At 45.2% G+C, this 20,108-nt stretch overlaps 1 protein-coding gene and 2 pseudogenes across 5 annotated transcripts in view; 2 read left to right on the top strand and 1 right to left on the bottom strand.

Moving 5' to 3' along the window:
• Window positions 1–20,108, top strand: part of Gpatch8 (G-patch domain containing 8) — a 63,151-nt gene that overhangs the window by 34,759 nt on the left and 8,284 nt on the right. For all 5 annotated transcript variants that reach the window (XM_023718197.1, XM_023718199.1, XM_023718198.1 and 2 more), the window contains 2 exons: window positions 1,525–1,668; window positions 17,809–17,939. In XM_023718197.1, coding sequence (XP_023573965.1) covers window positions 1,525–1,668; window positions 17,809–17,939 — 275 coding nt within the window. The remainder of the gene's footprint in view (window positions 1–1,524; window positions 1,669–17,808; window positions 17,940–20,108) is intronic.
• Window positions 6,988–8,129, bottom strand: LOC105742505 (annotated as a pseudogene).
• On the top strand, window positions 8,106–11,040 carry LOC105742496 (annotated as a pseudogene).

Below are 20,108 nucleotides of genomic sequence, written 5' to 3'. Positions count from 1 at the left end.
TTTTTTTTGTGGAATCGAGGATTGGACTCAGGCCCTTGCGCTTGCCAGGCAAGCACTTAATCTACTGAGCTATCTCCCCAGCCCATCACTTTTTCTTGTTACTTTGTTCTAACAAACTGAATTTTGCAGTACCTAAAGATTGCATTGCTCATGAGGAGTTGGTGCATGGATATAACTCATCTGAGTTCTGCTTTCCCTTTCTGTTTGCAAAAGCTCCATTCCCCTGTTTGCTGTGCTCTTTCCTTTTGTTTTTTGATTTATTTATACTTAGGTGTATCATAGTAGCAACCGTGTAATATTTAAGGGCAATGCAGAGGAAGTACCAATCTGGAGCTGACTTTCCTGTGTTAACATGGAAAAGTGGTCCACTTGGAGAAGGCAGTTTCGTTCCTTGCCATTACCTAAGCAGGCAGTACAGGAACTGGCATCTTTGTGGTGCAGTTCATAAATATATTTATAATTAATGGCTAGAGGGCCGGCCCAGTAGCTCAGCAGATTAAAGTGCCTGTAAGCAGGCGCAGGGGCCAGGGGTTTTATTCCCCGGCCTGCCTTGCCTGCCCCGCCCTGGGATACCCTGAGTTGGCAGTTGAGACTGGGTGTGGTGGTGCCCACCTATAAGCCCAGCTCTTGGGAGGCTGTAAACAGGCGAATCACTCTGAGTCTGATCTGGTAGTGAGACCCCAAACACCCTGTAGACCCTTCCCTAAAATACAAAAAAAAGAAAAAAAAAGTATTATTGGAACATAGAGAAAAATAGTTTTCTATAAGAAGATGCTCAGAGGAACTTCCAAGAAAGTACTTTAGTAAGGAACAAGGAGTGGTTTTCTAATGAGAGCCCTGAGGAACAGTTAAGGACTCTCCTGTCATTGCTGTGTGTGTTGTTGTGTGTGGGCTGTTGGCAGACATGAGCTTCGCACCTGGGTGCTACTGTGCCCACAGGTGCCCGTGCTGGGACACACTGCTGTAGTGAGCAAGGCACTTCATGCTACCGCCTCGAGGCTCATGCCTGTCTCCAGCTCGGAAAAATCGCAGCCATTACCCCATAAACATCTTTCTTTTGCCTGTGCTTGTTCTTGCATTTTTTTCTAGGGTTCCAGTCATCTTTCAGGTTACATCTTTTTTAAGATGAGCCATACTGCACATATAAAACTCACTTTCATGGATCTCCATTTTATAGTTACCGGGTTGTACAGCCAGGTTTGCATTCTTGTTAACACTGTCCTGTGAATATTTCCTGAGCTCTATCTAATTTGCTTTCAGGGTTGTTTTGTTTGTTCGTTTGCCTATTTTATAATTACATATTGCTGTTGTTACCATCCTTTTTGATTCTCTCTGCAGTCTGCCTGTTTTTATGGTGTTTCATGCTTGGCATTTTGTAATTAAATATTTTATGGCAATTTTATGCTTTGTAATACTATTCTAAAGTCTGAAATCTTAGGAAGCAAAATTTGTTATTTTAGTCCTACATTCCCCTTGAATTGTACATTTATCTTTATTGTTTGTTTCTTTTTATGGTTCTTGCAGGATTATGTTGACAAAGAGAAGGCTATTGCCAAGGCCTTGGAAGACCTGCGAGCCAACTTCTACTGTGAGCTCTGCGATAAGCAGTACCAGAAGCACCAGGAGTTCGACAACCACATCAACTCCTACGACCATGCGCACAAGCAGGTGAGCAGTGGTACTCTGGTTGTGCAAGGCGCCTCAGCTCATGTGCACAAAGTGGCTAGCATTGTGGGTGGGCCCAGAGAGCTTGGCGACTGTGGTTGCTTGTGTCGGCCAGGCTTTCTGTGACTTTCTCATTGGCAGAGTTCCTGGCTAGACACCCCCTTCCTCTCCCAACCATATCATACTTTCTTGCTTTTTTTTTTTTTTTTTTTTTTCTTTGAGACAGGGTCTCACTATGCATTTCAGGCTGGCCTGGAGCTCACCAGACTGGTCTTGAACTTACAACAATCCTCCTGCCTTAGCCTCCTGAGTGCTGGAATTATAGGAACACACCACCATGCCCTGACTTTTGTTGTTATTTGAAGTAGAATGGAGAATCGTGAGTTTCCTGAATCTTAGATAATGTCTGTGGCTTTGAGTAATTTTTAAATCTATTTCCTTCAGCAGTTTAGCCAAAGGCTCAAGGGGTGCTTTGTTTCCAGTTCCCCCACCTGTTCTAGCCAGAGGGACCCATAGCCCTAGATGGGGCTAGGGCCAGAGCTCAGATTCTCTGTGCTGCCTTCCCTGTCAGTCATGCTCTTTGGCCCAAAGCACACCTTGGAAGGCAGATAAAGCTTGAGAAAGGAAACCAAGTTACATGTCCTCTTCAATGAGGAAAACACCACTGCTTTGTGTTGGAGAGCTACAAAATGAGTTACACTTTCTCTATAGTCTTTTGGTTTTGTTAAGAAAAAAACTTGGACCTAACAAGTTACTGGCGGTTACTGAGGGACTTTAGAATGAGAAATATCGTTCAGATCCATGGGACAGTTTTGCCTCTTGAACAATTTGGAGCCAGAAAGGACATACTCATACTCAGGTCCCAGCTGCTGGGGAGGCTGAGCCAAGAGGATTCTGTGCTTCATATCAGCCTGGGCAACTTAGCAAGACCTTGTCTCAAAGCAAAAAGGATTGGTAGAGTTCTGTAGGTTCGATCCTGAGTACCACCAAAAAAATTTTTTTTCTTCTGAGCCATCTGACCTCATGTTATTAGCAAGCTGGCCAGGTTGTGTGAGGTACAGTAGTGATTTTTGTTAGACTTTACAGTCATCACTGGAATAACATGTCTAAAGCTGGACTTCTTGGATCAGATTTTTGTTGTTTTGTTGCTTTTTCTTCTTCATCTTCCAACCAACTCTAAGAGTTCAGTGGACAAGTGAAAGGCAAGCTCTAACCAGGTCTTCCTGTTGCTTCCAGGCAGTGGACACCAGCTGTGGTTACAGTGACCCTTCCCCACTAACCCCCAGATTAGATGATATTCTCCTGGCTGTACTCCTTGGCACACACCTGTGATCCCAGTACTTGGGAGGCACAGGCAAGAGGGTCATTGCAAGTTCAAGCTGAGCCTGCACAGCTTTGTGGTACTCTGCTTCAAAATTTTTAAAAAGAAAAGCAAATGTAGCTCAGTGCAGAACCCCTAGGTTTTGTCCCCAGTGTGGAGATGAAGGTCTTCTGATAAAGTCATGTTCAGAACAGCTTCTCAGCCCACCTGTCTTTGACACTGTTTGGTTGTGCTTTGAGACAGGGTCCCACCATGCAGTTAGGCTGGCCTTGAACTCACGTGGCCCTCCTGCCTCAGCCTCACAGGTGCTGAGACAGCAGCCATACACCACCATGACTGGCCTTTTGACGCTGTTTTAATGGTGGTATCAGTGCTGCTGGATTTGAAGAAAAAAAATTAGAGAGCATATATATGGGCAAGATATATTGGCAGTGCTGGAAAGAAAATATGACAGTGAATGCAAGTCATTCCAATTTGCAAGTTATTCTCTCTGTTTTATAATGGAATTAATAACAGACAATATTTAAGTACTAATACTTGGGCTGTTGAAAGTTTCAATAAAGTTTCAGCTGAAAAAAGTAAATTGGCACAGTGTAACTCAGTTGAATAATATAAAGAAAAACAATTGCTGTTGAAGGAGAAAATTTTTCTTTCCTTTTTTTTGAAGGCGCTGGGGAGATAGCTCAGTGGTATAAATGCCTGCCTAGCCAGCTCAAGGTCCTGATTTTGATCCCCAGCACTGGAAGAAAAATAATATATTTTAATATATTTTTTTTATTTATGTATGTGTGTATTTATGTGTGTGTGTGTGTGTGTGTGTGTGTGGCCAGTTTAGCCCACCAGGGGGCGGGGCGGGGCTGGCTGGCATGTGGTGCTGGGGGATTGAACCGCGGTCCCTGCGCTTTGCTAAGCTTGTTCTAAGTAGGTGCTTTAGACCACTGAGCCATCTCACCAGCCCCTGGAAGAAAAATAAAAAGATGGATTTTTTTTTTTTTTAATGAGACAGGGTCTCACTACATAGTTGAGGCTGACCTTGAACTCTTTCTGTAGCCCAGGCTGGCCTTAAACTCATGTCAGTCCTCCTACCTCAGCTCCCAAGTGCTGGGATTGCAGTTGTGCGCCACCGCACCTGGCAAAGGGGGAACATTCAATGAAAGCAAAACAGATTCACACATGAAACCTAAATAGGGCTGATACAATCCCCACTCTGTGAATGTGGGTGGTGAATGCCACCATCCAGCAGTGTCCCTTGGCCTGTGGCAGCACCTCACCTCAGTAGCCATGGTGCCCATACTGGGGAGTCTGAGCCCCAGCCAGTGGTGTCTGGACATGTTCTGGGGTCACCATTAGAGAGGGTGCTGCTGAACGCTCTGCCATGCACAGGGAAGCCCTTGCAACAGTCACCACTTGCCCTGCTGGGAGAGCTCTGCACATCCTCGCAGCCAGGAGACCAGCACCATTCAGCCCTGGAACACTGCAGAGAGCCAGCATGATGGCCCTTGGTAGGTGGGAAGATTTAGAGAGCACTCACCTAGTTCACTCAGGTTTTTACTTCTTGCTCTTAGATTATCATCACAGTGAAAACAAAAAAGTAAGAAATTTTCAGAGAAACTCCTGAGCCCTACCTCTCTCCTCCTAGAGAAAAAAACGTGTGGGGCTGCAGAGATAACTCAGTGGCATAAGAGCCTACATGGCAAGCACAAGGTCCTGAGTTCAATCCCTAGGACAAAAAAAAGAAAGAAAGAAAGAAAGAAAGAAAGAAAGAAAGAAAGAAAGAAAGAAAGAAAGAAAGAAAGAAAGAAAGAAAGAAAGAGTACCATCCCTGGTCTAAGAAAAAAACTTTAGTTTCTTCTCCTTAATTGGACACAGTTCTTAGGTGTTAAAGAACAGATGGCATGGTGGCATACACCTTATTCCAGGTACTAGGGTGACAGAGTCCAAGTTCAAAACCAGCCTGGGCAATAATATAGCAGGACCTTCTTCCAGAGAATGAAGAGCTAGGAATGTAGCTCAGGATGAGACACTGTGCTGGACTGTGGAGAAATCAGAGCATAAACTGTTTGTTCCGCTTTTGGTGAAGTGTTGATCATGTGGTTGAGATGTTGATCTTTTTTACCTTTGTTCGTTCTGTTATCTTTACTGCACGTCATAGAATCTCAAAGCATCATAGTACTATACATATATTCAAAAGTGTAATACTGCTGGGCATGCCTGTAATCCCAGCACTCAGGAGGCTGAGGTGGGAGGATTGCCGTGAGTGAGACCCTGTCTCAAACAAAACAAAACTTGTGGGCTAATGAATATGAAAATGAAACCATTTTCTTTAGCTTATCACAGGGCTTCAATGCAGTTGCCAACAAATACTTTTCCACCACTAAATTTGAAAGCAATGCTCAGTAGAGAAATGGTAAGGCATGAGATGAAGCCAAGTGGTAGTAAGCTTGCCTGAAATGCACGAAACTATGGGGTTGATCCTGAACCCTACATTCAGAAAAAGTAGATAGTTTTCTTACTACTTAGCACTTAATTTGTTTTGTTTCCATTTGTGCTCCTGTTTCTGCTCATTCTAGTACATAAGCTGGAGATCACAAATTATCTCAGAGATATATTTGGGGTGATCTTCATGATGTTAGTGGTTCCCTCTTCAGTTTGTGGGGATTTTTTTGTTTTGTTTCTGTTTTCCTTGTCTATTTCTGTTTTTCAGTACTGGAGATTGAACTCAGGGCTAGTACTACTCACCCACCCACCCCTTTTGGTAGCTGGAATCAAACTCAGACCTCCTGCTTAACAGGCAGGTGCTGCATCACTGAGCTAAATCCCCCTTTTTATTTTTGAGCCAGAGTCTTGCTAAGTTGCTCATTTTGGCTACTTAAAAACATGCCTCAATGTTCAGAGTACCATGTTCCCCGGATTGATTGATTGATTTATTTATTTATTTTTAAATTTTATTTATTTATGTGTATGTGTGTGTGGCCAGCTCAGCCCACCAGGGGGCGGGGCTGGCTGGCATGTGGTGCTGGGGGATTGAAGCCATGTGCTTTGCTTAGCTTGTTCTAAGTAGGTGCTTTAGACCACTGAGCCATCTCACCAGCCCCTCCCCAGATTTATTACCTCTTTAGTTTTTTACTTATTTTTTTCTTAATCAAGGATTAATTTAATTTTAAAAACAAATACAAGCTATCAAATCACCCTTCTCAACTTGACAGTCTACCGGAGAGGCCCAGCTGTCAGTAAAAACGTACATCTTTACAACTTGGTGGTCCCAAGTTAAAAACAACAAAAACCATTTCACAGAAAGGAAAGGCGTAATATGAAAACAGCCCAAGAAATACACTGACAAGCAAAAATATATGGGAAAGGAGGAACATGTAGCTTTGACTTAACTGGAGAAACCAAGAAATCATATAGACCATAGGGAAATATGCGTCTTGGAAAGTAAGATATGACTTGGAGTATGAATCTATGACTAGATTCTCCCCTAATTCTTCAATAAAATGACATCCAGCAGCACTTATACTTCATGGCTCAGACACGTAACCTCACTTAGCTCTATTCCTTTAACATTTACTGAAACAAGTCTAAAAACTTGGGGATATAGCTTAAAAAGAAAAGTAACCACGCATTATTCTCCCCTTTTTTGTAGCTACCTTAGCTCTGGATTTGTTGCTAGAAAATTCCTAAAGAAAATTCAAACATATGTCTGTGCCTTTGTTGAATGAAGTACCCCAATTAATATTTAGAAATACCCACTTTAGGGGCTGGGGAGATGGCTCAGTGGAATAAGCTCTTCCCTGGCAAGTGAAAGGGCCCAAGTTCAATCCCCGGTTCCGCAAAAAAACAAACAAAAAAGAAATACCCACTTCGGGGACTAATAGCATTGTTGGTGGTATCTATTTGGTATAGCTGCACAAAGTCTGTATGTCTCAAAATCAGTGGTAAATTAATCTCGGAGTTGAGATTTCCTCAACTAAAGGAAAGTCTAAAATCATGAGTTCAGACATCTAGGATCCTTGTCCTTCTGGATCACACTTCCTTCAGGGTCTTCATCATTATAAATGTTCTCTGCCATCTGCCACACTTGCATGATAATTGTCTTCTGATACAGAACAAATCACCCAAGATTCATTGTGATTCCAGGAAAAATCAGGTATCTTAGTGTGACCTTCATGAATAAACAACAACTCAGGTGGGCCATCTTCTGCATCGTCTGAGGAGTGCTCTTCTCCAGTTTTACTTAAATCCCGGACAGTCTTCCATCATTACCACTGGAGGCCAGAATGGTCTCATTGTGAGGTGACCACTGAACCTGGAATATTTCACTGTTATTTAATTCAAAGGAATGCAAATTAAGTTTCAGATTTCTTAGATCCCACAGAGTAAAAGTCTTAGCAGCTGATCCTATGGCAAGAATGAATTTACTGTAAGGATTGAAAGAGGCAGTTCACTTCTGCAGTGTGGACATCAGCTGATTCAGACAGAGATTCATAGAACAGATGCCAAGAAGCATCTTCTACTACTGCTGTACCTATAAAGATGGTCACTTTTCCTTCTTTTGGAACAGCACTGATGTCCCATAGGCAGATGGTATGGTCATCTGAAGCACTAAATAAGTGACCACTAAGACTCGGGTTCTAAGAAAGCCCGTAGCCTTCCTTCTGATGTCCATGGAGACACAAGTGTGGGTTGCACTCTCCAGAGGGGTCTGGTTTAGAAGGATGCTTTATATAGTCAAAAACAAAAACATCACTGGATGGATGCGATGATGCAAGGGTTCTGGGGCATGTAACAGGCCCTATTTACTTCTCCTTCATGATTGATCTAATTTCTACTTCAGTTTTCCCACTAACAGAGCCAGAACCTCAAAATTATCATCATAATGTGATGCATCAAACTGGACATTATCACTAGGGAGCTGTACACTGGCTATCACAAGGTGGTTTTGTTCATCTGATATATGTCTCCAGGAAAAGTCAGTGAATGCTGAAATCCTTCCCTTCTGCTCAGTTACATCTGGAGGCCACTGTGCTGTTAGGCTGGGCCACTCTAGAACATGAGTCATCTCCAGATCACAAAGAAATGGTGTGTTCTTTTTCCATATCTTGTACTCCTTGTTGATCACATGTTCTTCCACTGCATCATCAAAGGCTGCAGTGGCAGGAAAGCCCGGGGACCCTCCAGCCAACAGATACTAGAGGGGCTGGAGGCAGTGTACACACACTGAGGTTCTGCAGGGCTCTCATGTGGCCTCTATTGTTTTTCTACCTCTTTAGTTGTAACCCTGCAGGCACTAGTGATTCAGTGGAACCTAATAAAATGTGTTCTCTTCAGGGGCTGGTGAGATGGCTCAGTGGTCTAAAGCATGTACTTAGAACAAGCTTAGCAAAGCACAGGGACCGCGGTTCAATCCCCCAGCACCACATGCCAGCCAGCCCCGCCCCCTGGTGGGCTGAGCTGGCCACACACACATAAATAAAAATTTAAAAAAAAAAAAAAAAATGTGTTCTCTTCAGATTCATCCTGAGCTGGTGATATAGCTCAGTGGCACAGCTCCTGCCTGGCAAGCCCAAGGTCCTGAGTTCAATTTCTGGTAACAAAAGAAAAAAATTCTTCCTTGCATTTTTGAGGTATTCTATATAAATTTATTTATTTACTTATTTTGGCCGGGGATTGAACTCAGGCCCTTGCACTTTCCAGGGAAGCACTTATTCTACTGAGCCATCTCCCCAGCCTCTAAATTTGTTGCTAACATTCAAAATATTTCACTCTTTGGCTTAAATGGACTCACTGGTGTAAAACTTTTAAGAGGTCAGAGCTGATTGTGGCATTGTGCTCCTAAGAGCCCCAGCTCTCTAGGAGGTTGAGGCAGGAGGATTGCTTGTACTCCTTGTACTCCAGTAGATCGAAACCAGCTGTAATAACATAGCAAAACCCAGTCTATTTAAAAATAAAACAAGGGGGGGGCGGGGAGATGGCTCAATGGAATAAGTGCTTCCCTGGCAAGCGCAAGGACCTGAGTCCAATCCCTGGTTCCGCAAAAAATAAATAAATAAAATAAAACAAGGGCCAGCCAAATAGCTCAGCAGATTAAAGCGGCTGCAAGCTGGCACAGGGGACAGGGGTTTAATCCCTGGGTCTGCCGTGCTGGCCCGCCACTGGGGGTGCACTGAGACTGTAATTGAGACTGAGCGTGGTGGCACGTGCCTATAATCCCAGTTCTTGAGAAGCTGTAAACAGGCGAATCACTACAAGTCCGATCTAGTAGTGAGACCCTGAATACCCTGTAGACCCCTCCCTAAAATACAATCAATCAATCAGTAAATAAATAAATTTAAATAAAATAAAGCAACAGGTTTTTTTGGTTTTTCTTTTAGGATTTTTTTGTTTTGTTTTGTTTTGTTTTGTTTGCAGTACCAGGGATTGAACTCTGGACCCTGCGCTCAGCAGGCAAGCGCTTATTCTACTGAGCTATCTCCCTGGGCCCAAAACAACAGATATTACAGTATAAAGTTGTCTTGAAAAATTAAAATATTTGATGGACCTCGGTCTCTATTTCAGCATGACCTTTGAAGCTGAGGGCTCTCTTGGCTTCCAAAGCTCAGTTCCCTGAGGTGTGTGCTTCACCATACCTCATCATACACCAGTCTAACTAATTTTTATTTTTTTTAAGATTTATTTTATTTTATTTATTTGTGTGTGTGTGTGTGTGTGTGTGTGTGTGTGTGTGTGTGTGTGTGGCCAACTCAGCCCACCAGGGGGCAAGGCTGGCTAGCATGTGGGGCTGGGGGATTGAACCGCGGTCCCTGTGCTTTGCTAAGCTTGTTCTAAGTAGGTGCTTTAGACCACTGAGCCATCTCACCAGCCCCGTAACTAATTTTTAAGTCCCCTGTCTCGACCTCTGTCATCCCCTCCCTAGTCCCACACAGGTCCCCATGAGTGCCAGTTGCCCCAGGGAAGGAGCACTTTTAAAACTGCTCCATTACTTTTTTTTTTCCTTCTTCTCCTTCCTTTTTTGTCTTTTTAAGACAGTCTGCTGTGCAATTTAGGCTGGCCTTGAGTTCATTTCATAGCCCAGGCTGATCTCCAATTCAGTGATGCTCCTGCCTCAGCCTCCTTAGTGCTGGGATTACAGGCATGCTTCACCACGCCCAGCTGCTCCAGCTTCCTTCTGATCCAGTGGTCGAATCTAGCACTATAAAAGCATTTTCAGAAATTTCCCGTAAAGTCAGCTGTACACAGCGTGCAAACCTGTAGTTACCTACTCGAGGGTGAGTCCAGTCCAAAGGATCACTTGAGGGCTGGGAGATGGCTCAGTGGAATAAGTGCTTCCTTGGCAAGCGCAAGGGCCTAAGTTCAATCCTCGGTTCTGAAAAAAAAAAACACAAAGATGACTTGAGTTCAGGAGTTTAAGACTAGCCTAGGCACCACAGTGAAACCGCATCGTAAAAATAACCACAGAGAGAGCGCGCAGACCCCGTACCCCAGCTGGGCCCCAAACTCCAGCATCGCTAGGTCTGCCCAGCCCCCAGGCAGCAGGAACCCTATCAAGTGTGTTTCCCCAGCCCTGGACAGCCCCAGCCTTCAGGAGCTTCAGCAGCCTTACCAGCAGGCATAGCCTGCGATATCCCCTGGCCCAGAAGCCCGGCGGACCTGAGCTGGGGCTCCCCTTCAGAGAGACAGGTTTTGCAGAGTCTCTGAGGTGCTGGCAGCTCCCACCACCACCTCTTCCCTCTGTGAGTGCCGGCCTGGGGGAGCCAGGGCCTCTGGATCTCGAGGACACATCATCCAGTGACAGTGACTCTGACTGGGATGGGGGCGATAACCTCTCCCCGCTTCTACCTCATGACCATCTCGGCCTGGCAGTCTTCTCCATGCTGTGCTGCGTCTGGCCCGTGGGCATCGCTGCCTTCTGTTTGGCTCAGAAGAGACTGGAAGCCAGGAGCACCCTTGGGCAGAGTGGAGAAGCCTGGTGTGTGACGTGGCTGCGGCATCACCCAGAAACAAGCTGGATACCCCTCCCCTCCCTAGCCACTGCCCACCAGGCCTCAGCAACGTGAGAAATTAAACAAGATACCCTTGCAGCCAAAAAAAAAAACATAGAAATTTTCTTAACTTCTAAGAAAAAGCAGTGTCAGCTGGATGAGGTGGCACACGCAGGTAACCCCAGCACTGGGAAGACTGAGGCAGAAAGATCAACAAGAGTTGGAGGCCAGCGTGAGCAACCTAGTGAGTTTAAGGCTAACCTGACCTGATAGCAAGACCCTGCCTCAAACAAAACAGAAGGCCTATCTTAGATGAAAGAGTACTTTCAGTCTCCTTTTTTTTTTCTGCTCAAATCACCTTAGTATAAAATCCCATATACTTTTTAGATGTTCTGAAAAGACGTATGATACATGACTTAAACATACTGGGAATGATTAAAATTTTTTCAAAAGTTTAAGACAAAATTTTTTTAAAGTTTTAAGACTCATTGCTATTAATCCCTCTTTTTACACTGTTCCACGGTTTGTGTTCCTTGGTCTCACTGTGCAGCTAAGACTCGTAGTGATCCTTCTGTTTTCAGCCTCCCCAGAGCTGGGATTATAGGTATGCACCACCACACCCAGTCTTGGTGGCCCAGTGTGTCTAGGGCGGGGCCAGCACAGCATGTGGTGCCAGCCTTCAAGCTCCCATCCCGGTGCTCGCCTAAGCAGATGCTTAGTTCACCGAGCTGTCTCACCAGCCCCCTCGCTGCTTCTTTTTTTTTTTTCCAGATAGGGTCTTAATAGTTTAGGCTTGGCCTGGAGTTCTCTGTGGAGCCCGGCTGGCCTGCAACTCACAGCGATCCTCTTGTCTCAGCCTCCCAAGTGCTGGGGTTATAGGTGTGTACCACCACATGCATATGTCCTTGCCACTTTGAAGCAGTTGTGCAAGTCATCTTTTATAAGTTGTTTAGCTGCACTGTCATGGTCCCCTTAATGTCCAATGTCCTGGATTAATTCAAAACATATATCTTTTGTGATTATTTGGCTCTGGGGAAAAGCCGGAAGTCACAGGTATCAGACTCAGTAGATGTGGTGGGTAAAGACCCCTGTCATGTTTTTACACGGGTGGGAACCCTTCTATCAGCTGGTGGTCAGCAGCAGCAGTCGTCATATGTTTATTATACCTGGTAAAAGAGGCCTCAAGAGCTGCATCACAAAGCGGCAAGAACGGTGAAATATGGATGTTTGAAGGGAGGGAGGATTGTCAAGAGGATTGCTGGCAATGTGGTTTTTTACTGCGATTTTTTTTTTTTTTTTTGCACAGGGTCTCAATACCCAGTTCAGACTCAGTGATCATCCCATGTCAGGCTCCCCGGCACTGGGATTACAGGTGCACACCACCACGCCCTGGGTTCCAGGGTGGCACAGCATGCAGTACCAGGGATCACACCTGGGTCCTTGCACTTACCAGGCAGGCGCTTAGACTGCCAAGCTATTTCCTCAGCCCTGTAATTATATTTTGATTTAAGTACACATTATATTTTTGAACCAGTCCAGTGTGTGTATGCTTTGTCATGGATAGACATAGTAAGTGAACTTTAACAGAATTATAGCAGGTTATCTGTAGCACCACCAATGATTTTTCCATTGCGAGCTGTACGGAATATGCTCTAAACATCACTTAGCTGTCTAAACTGTTACATCTACTTTTTTAATTAATTTATTTATTTTTTCAGAACCGGGGATTGAACTCAGGCCCTTGCACTTGCCAGGGAAGTGCTTATTCCACTGAGCCATCTCCCTGGCCCTACATCTACTTTTTTTTTTTTTTTCAAAGTTTTATTGATAAACAGCAATGAGACAGTTTCAAATCAAATCGGAAGTACAGTTTCAACAAATAATACACTGCATATATTCTTCTTAGTGGTTAATTGCTGTACAAGATGCGGACTTGTGATCCTATTTACAAACACCATTAGAACAAATCATTCTATTCATTAAGAGAATGCAACTATATATCTATCCCAACCACTTTGAATACACAGATACAAAATGGACATTCATAGTTATACCCCATTTTTTTAAAGTTCCATTATTGAATATTATAGGTGTTTATAGGTGTGTAAACTCAGCAAAATATTCTAAAAGAGTCCAGTAGCCCATAATAGCATTGGGTCTTCTGTTTAACTGGCAATGTCAGAAATTATTGACCTGAGTCCCCCACAGCTCAACTTAACAGCATGGCTTTATTTCTTATATTTCGTCTTCATACTTTTCTACTGGATGGTTAAGACCAAGGTAAAGCTGGACCTATGCAACAAGAGTTGTTCTACATCTACTTTTGACAGCATTACTCTTCATTATTTCATTTCCCAGAAACATCTTACCAAAGAACTGACATTGTAGTTTTCCTCATTGCTTAAAAATAAAACATGTGGGGCTGGTGAGATGGCTCAGTGGTCTAAAGCACCTACTTAGAACAAGCTTAGCAAAGCACAGGGACCGCGGTTCAATCCTCCAGCACCACATGTCAGCCAGCCCCACCCCCAGGCGGGATGAGCTGGGGACACACACACACACACACACACACATAAATTTTAAAAAATAAATAAAAATAAAACATGCTCTGGACTATAATGTGTTCTCAGAGATTCCTCAGTGATAGAAGGAAGGTTCATTTTTGGACTTCTCAAAACATTGCTGAGGGGCAGCCAAATAGCTCAGCGGATTAAAGTGCCTGCAAGCAGGTGCAGGGACCAGGGGTTCGATCCCCAGGCCTACTATGCCAGCCCCGCCTCTAGAGGGCTTGCTAAAATGCAATTGAGACTGGGCTTGGTGGCGCGCCTGTAATCCCAGCTCTTGGGAGGCTGTAAACAGGCAAATCACTGAGTCCGATCTAGTAGTGAGACCCTGAACACTCTGTAGACCCCTAAAAAATAAAAAAAAAAAAATTGCTGACATTTTGGTTGGTTACTTTCCACTGGTAGTTTCAGTTTATTGATTGCATTTTTTTCTCTGGAGACATTTTCTAGCATTTGATTCAGGACACAGACACGGACACATCTGGAGAGGTGTAAGCCAGGCTCTTTCCCAAGTGCTAGTTTGATACTCAATGGGAAGAGAATACAGAAGTCAGTGAAAGATGAGAGAACATAATTGTACAGGCTGAAGTGAGGGGGAAAGGACACTTTGGAAGGAAATCTGCCAGGGTCACAGACCCTTGCATTTGCTCTGGAGGTCATCTGGGTTTCTGGTGTAGTATAGAACGTTTATCCCTCAGAAACTGTGATGTCTGGCAGAAGTGGAAAACCATGCCAGGTGTAGTGAGAAAAGCAGGAGGGTTGTGAGTTTCCGCCCAGCCTAGTGGATTATCAAGCCCCTGTCTCAGGAAAAGAATAGCAAGAGCTGGGCCCCACTCCCAGTACCACAGAAAGAGGCTAGTGTGTCTGGGGGTTCCCTTTTGAAGACATGGTACTCGGAGAAACACATTGGAAGCATACGTAGAGGTTGCATCTCAGGACCCAGCACACTGGAACCAGTGGTCCTTTGTGTCACTGTGGCTGCATCTGGGGGACTATGTTCCTTAGTAGAGAATTGGAAGGGCCGGCCAAATAGCTCAACTGATTAAAGCATCTGCAAGCAGGGGCCAGGGGTTTGATCCCCTGGCCTGCTGTGCTGGCCCCACCCCCTGGGCACCCTGAGATGGCTATTGAGACTGGGTGTGGTAGCGCGTGCCTGTAATCCCAGCTCTTGGGAGGGTGTAAATAGGCAGATCACTACGAGTCCGATCTAGTAGTGAGACCCTGAACACCCTATAGATCCTTCCCTAAAATACAAAAAGGGGGGGGGGGGATTGGAAATCATCTGGTTGCTCTGCCAAGGATTGAGCATGTTTTTGCACCTTTGGGTTTGCTAAATTTTGTGTGCTCATACCTTTGGTTGTTTTAGAAGTAGACTGCGTAGGTCCCCAATCACAGTCTCGTTGCGTATTTCTTCGTAAGTCTGAGCCTGCCTAGAGATACAGCGTTCTGCGCGAGCAGTGACCGAGGCTAGGCGTCCTCTTGGCGCACACTGCAGTGCTTCTCGGTGGCGCAGAATCCCATCCCGTGGAAGGCAGCTGCCGCACTGTGTTTCTCCTTTCCACTTGCACTTTGCCTGATACATGTAAATTTCTCACCATGATACCCCTGTTCAGAGAGCTGTGAGCTGGTGTGTACAACACTACAGAAACCACCTGTGAGGCTATCTCAGCCCACTGTGATAGCTCAGAAGAGCCTGGGGTTGGGCATAGCTCAGCACTAAGCGTGAGCTGAGCGTGACTACAGCCTCAGGTTCAGTCCCCAGAACCCCACAAAACCCACAAGTAATAGATTTGGAGCACTTAGAGCCATTTATAGTTGCTAATGAGTTAGAGTGGTATAATCCTTCTGAAAAGCAGTTTGATTTTTCCTCAGAATGTGGAATATGACCGAGGCCTGTGCCTGTAATCTCAGCACTTTGGGAGGCAGAGACAGAGGCAGGAGGATCACAAGTTGAAGCCCAGCCTGTATAATTTAGCAACTTTAGTGAGACCTTGTTTTAAAAACATTTTTTTTAAAGGGCAGGGAGAGCCAGGCATGGTGTTACACTCCTGTCATCCCAGTACTCAGGCTGAGGCAGGAGAATGTAAGTTCAAGGCCAGCCTGGACTACATAGTAAGCCTCTGTCTAAAAAAGCGGGAGGGCAGGTGCTGCTAGGACAATTTAGTGTAGAGCTGCTGGTTCAAGCCCTAGTGCTGCCATCAGCCAATTCAGATTGACTTGCTAGGTCTGTGGTGTGCTTCGGTGCTAGAGTACATGCTCCACCGTGCTCCTGTGCAGGTCTCAGGGCCACAGGGCAGCGCAGCTCCCTTTCTGCTTGAGGGAGGGCCCAGGCAGCTAGGGATGATTGAGAGCCTCATCTCTGTTTGATTCAACCCAGAAGCCTCTAGGCTTAGAGAAGACAGTATTCTAGAATTTAACAAAATGAACAGCTGAGTATGGGAGTACTTTCCAGGCTTATGAACTAGCTGTGGAAGAGATGGCAGATTTGAGAAAAACTGTTTAAATTTTAAATTAAATTTTAAATTCTGTTTAAGCTTTAACCAAAAAACTGGACCTTGTGGTGCACATCTGTAGTCCTAGCTGCACTCAGGAGGCTGAGACAGGAAGGTGATGAATTGGAGGTCAGCCTAAGCAACATACCTGGACCCTGTCTCAAAAAGGGAAAAAAAAAAAAAAAAAACTAGGTCTATAACCCAAAATAATGAGTCTGATAGTCCCTTCCTCTGTGCTCTGTTGCCCTCAGGAAGAGGAGTTTGAAGTTCATATTTTCTTAAAAAAGAGTTGATCTGGGCTGGTGAGATGGCTCGGTGGTCTAAAGCACCTACTTAGAACAAGCTTAGCAAAGCACAGGGACCGGGGTTCAATCCCCCAGCACCACATACCAGCCAGCCTGCCCCCTGGTGGGCTGAGCTGGCCACACACACACACACACACACACCACACATAAATAAATAAAAAATTAAAAAAAGCAGATCTGGGAGCCCAGGCCACAAGAGTGAGCATTCACCTGGTTCTTGCGCTGTGTGTCTCTTTGTGGGCCTGTCTTCCTCCCCTCTCCCTCCCAGTTTGAAAAGGTGCAGAGCACCTGTCGTAAGTATTAATAAGCGAACTCGCCTGTCTATTGGACATCGTATCGTTCCACAAAGCACCGTCCACTTTATATTGGGTCAGATTCCTTTCCTAATGCTGTTGCAAAAGCATAAGCTCACATGTTATGGTTTCTTGTTAAGTAGCATGCTAAAATAATTTTATTTCTGTTGTTGCTGCAAATAGATTTGCCTGGACTGTGTCACCAGTCTGTTGTAGCAGCTTTTTTGTGTGTGTTTTTGGTGGTTGTTTCTTTTAAGGAAAATTATACAGTAGCTTCTGAAAATAAAAGCTCCATTCTGTTTTCTGGATTCTTTTTTTTTTAATTTATTTATTTATTTATTTATTGGGGGGCGCCAAGTCAGCCCACCTGGGGGCGGGGCAGGCTGGCATGTGGTGCTGGGGGATTGAACCGCGGTCCCTGTGCTTTGTCTAAGCTTGTTCTAAGTAGGTGCTTTAGACCACTGAGCCATCTTACCAGCCCCTGTTTTCTGGATTCTGAGTAACGAGATCTAAGTGAGTGGTTCTCCCCTCACACCCTGGCTGTTGGCTACCAGGCCATGACGTAATGAAAGGCTCTCCCTGTGCTCTGACTAGCCGTCTGGCCTGGAGCAGATGGCCGTGCTGCAGAGCTCTGATGCGCTAGCACTGGAGACCTCCTGGGTTGTCCAGTTGGTGCAGGAAACCTCTGCTCGTGCTGCAAAGAAATTATTCCTGTTAGAATGGAACCAGAGTGTTCTCTCTCTCGGTTCTGATTCCAGTAACCTCCCCATGTAAGCTGTACGTTGCTTTTGAAGATCTCACATCTTGGGTACCTCTGTACCAGTTTCACCCCTTTCCGTTCTCTTTGGCCTGTGTCACAGTTTATCTCGTGTTTTGTTTGCCTAGTTTCGCATCCTGGAAGAGCAAATGATTAAGTAGTCCCTTTTCTTTCCTCCCACCTCTAAAATTTGCTTGTTGGTTCTGAATCACTTTATTTTGCCCAGTAAAGCAAATGCTGTCCTAAGTAGAAATGCAAGCCCTGCAAGTATATGCAGCTGCACTCTCAGTTCCCGTGGAGAGTGTAGTAATTCATCCTGCACTGTACTGTGGCCATTGGTTGAATGTGTGTACAGACCTAAAGGCTCTGCTTTCGGATCCCCACTTGACTTTCCCTCATTCACCGGTGCACTGTTCTTTCTTTCTTACTCAGAGACTAAAAGATCTCAAACAGAGAGAGTTTGCCCGCAATGTCTCTTCAAGGTCCCGGAAGGATGAGAAGAAACAAGAGAAAGCCCTTCGGCGGCTCCATGAGTTGGCAGAGCTAAGAAAACAAGCAGAATGGTGAGGAAATCTCTTGGGGTTGTATGGATAATTCCATTCCTTGAGATTTACAGATTAAGAATCGAAAGCCTTCAGGTGTTCAGTCGGTCCTCTCATGAACTGAAGTGCACATGCACTTGCCCTTCCCATATAACGTGCTGAGTGACCATGCTGTCTTGAGGCCGTTCCTGGCTGCTGCCACTGTGACCTGACTGCCCAGCTCTGTGCCCTGTCCGTGATTTCCCTATCTCATGCAGCCTTGGGTGTTGAGGGTTCATCGGGAGGGAATTACTATGGGGAATGCACAGCATGGGAAAGCGCCTGGTGAGTCAGTGAGGCTCCTGGGCACTGCAGCATCCTTGGTGGAAAAGCACAGCAGGCCACTCAGAAGCTCAGACACTCGGACGCAGCCTCCTTCCAAATACAGGAGCAAGTACAGTTCTGAGCATTCTGCAGTCCACAGCATGCATCCCTTGACTTCTTGTTAGGTTCCTGCCCTCTTGAGTGTCCTTACTGTTCTTTCATGAGTCCTGTGGATTATTGAATTTTTGACTGGTATTTAACCTCAAGAAAGATTTTACCTCAACTAAGATTGTGCTTCCAAACAAGTAGACTGGAGTGTGTAAGCATTTGAAGCTACCCTCAGCTCCAGGAGATGTGGACCGGAAGGAAGGAAGAGTGCCGTCCCCTCATTTGTTTTTGTTTGCTTGTTTGTTTTTTTGGTGGAACCGGGGATTGAACTCAGGCCCTTGCACTTGCCAGGGAAGCGCTTATTCCACTGAGCCATCTCCCCAGCCCCATTTGTTTTTAGTGGCTATTCCAGAACCAAGAGAAAGATCTGATTCCAGAGAAAAGTGTGATTGTGGCCTTTACACATTTACAGAAAGCTTAAGGTATGGCTCAGTGATAGTGTTTGCCTGGGGCCTGTCTCTCCACATCTAGGAAATAAAACTCTTAAAAGACAACCAGGTCCAAGTTGAGGTCAGAGTTCCCAAGTTTCTTGAATTTACTAGATGTTTTGAGTTGTTTGTTTGTTTAGATGTGGGAGTTGAACCCAGGGCCTTCACACAGTGCTATATCCCCAGTTCTTCCTTCCTTCCTTCCTACCTTCCTTCCTTCCTTCCCTCTCTCTCTCCTTCCTTCCTTTTTTATTTCAAGACAACCTCCCAGAGTGCTGCCACCATGGGTGCACCCCTGTGCCTGGCTGGTGTAACACCTTGTATAGTAAGCACACGTCTCTTAGACCTCACTGGGCCACTGTGTAGTATAGGGAAAACCATAACACACTTTCTTCAGAGGTGGCTTTCCCTTCTGTTTCTTAAGTAGCAGTTGAGCTGTGACTAGGCAGAACTGGGCTGCACTTTGTGATAGAGCGCTAGGCTACCAGCTGCAAACAAACAAAAACAATGACCAGATAATCTCAGGAGAATAAAAGTTTTTGATCCATCAAGTATTTCTTTATATGGGGCTGACGAAATAGCTCAGCAGGCTAAGCTCTTGCTCAGCTAAATGCAGGGGCTGGGGTTCAATCCCTGGCACCGCATGCCACGCTGGCCAGGCACACTGAGGTGGCTACAGAGTCCAGGCGTAGTGGCACACGCCTGTAATCCCAGCACTGGGAGGCAGAAAACAGGTGGATCACTAGGAGTCCAAGCTGCGTAGTGAGACCCTGCACGCACGCACGCACACACACACACGTATCAAGTAATACATGCATGACTCCATAGAATTATTGAAATAAGCAAAAGATCAAAAAAAATGTGTTGGGTTTTTTTTGTGTGTGTGTTGTGGGTTTTTTTGTTTTGTTTAAATGCAGTTTAACTCAGTGGAATAAGTGCTTGGCTGGCAAGCACAAGGTCCTGCGTTCCATCCCTGGTACCACCATAAATAAATAAATACAATTTAAAAGTATGGTTTGGGGGCTGGTGAGATAGAGGTCTAAAGTATGTGCTTAGGAGAGCTTAGGCAGGTCCAGGGGACCACAGCTGGAGCCCAATACCACGTACCACACCAGCTCCACCCTCAGGGTGGGCTGAGCCAGCAAAAAATATACATAAAAAAATAAGCCATCTTGTTGAGACACTGTCGCACAAAGAATACAATTGAAGGGACTAGGGAGATAGCTCAGTGGAATAAGTGCTTCCCTGGCAAGCCCAAGGGCCTAAGTTCAATCCCTGGTTCCGCAAAAAA

The sequence above is a fragment of the Octodon degus genome, unplaced genomic scaffold, assembly GCF_000260255.1.
Source record: "Octodon degus isolate 3935 unplaced genomic scaffold, OctDeg1.0 scaffold00056, whole genome shotgun sequence".
Classification (NCBI taxonomy): Eukaryota; Metazoa; Chordata; class Mammalia; order Rodentia; family Octodontidae; genus Octodon; species Octodon degus.
Note: the sequence above shows the minus strand (reverse complement) of the source record. Positions and strands in the feature narration are given on the sequence as shown.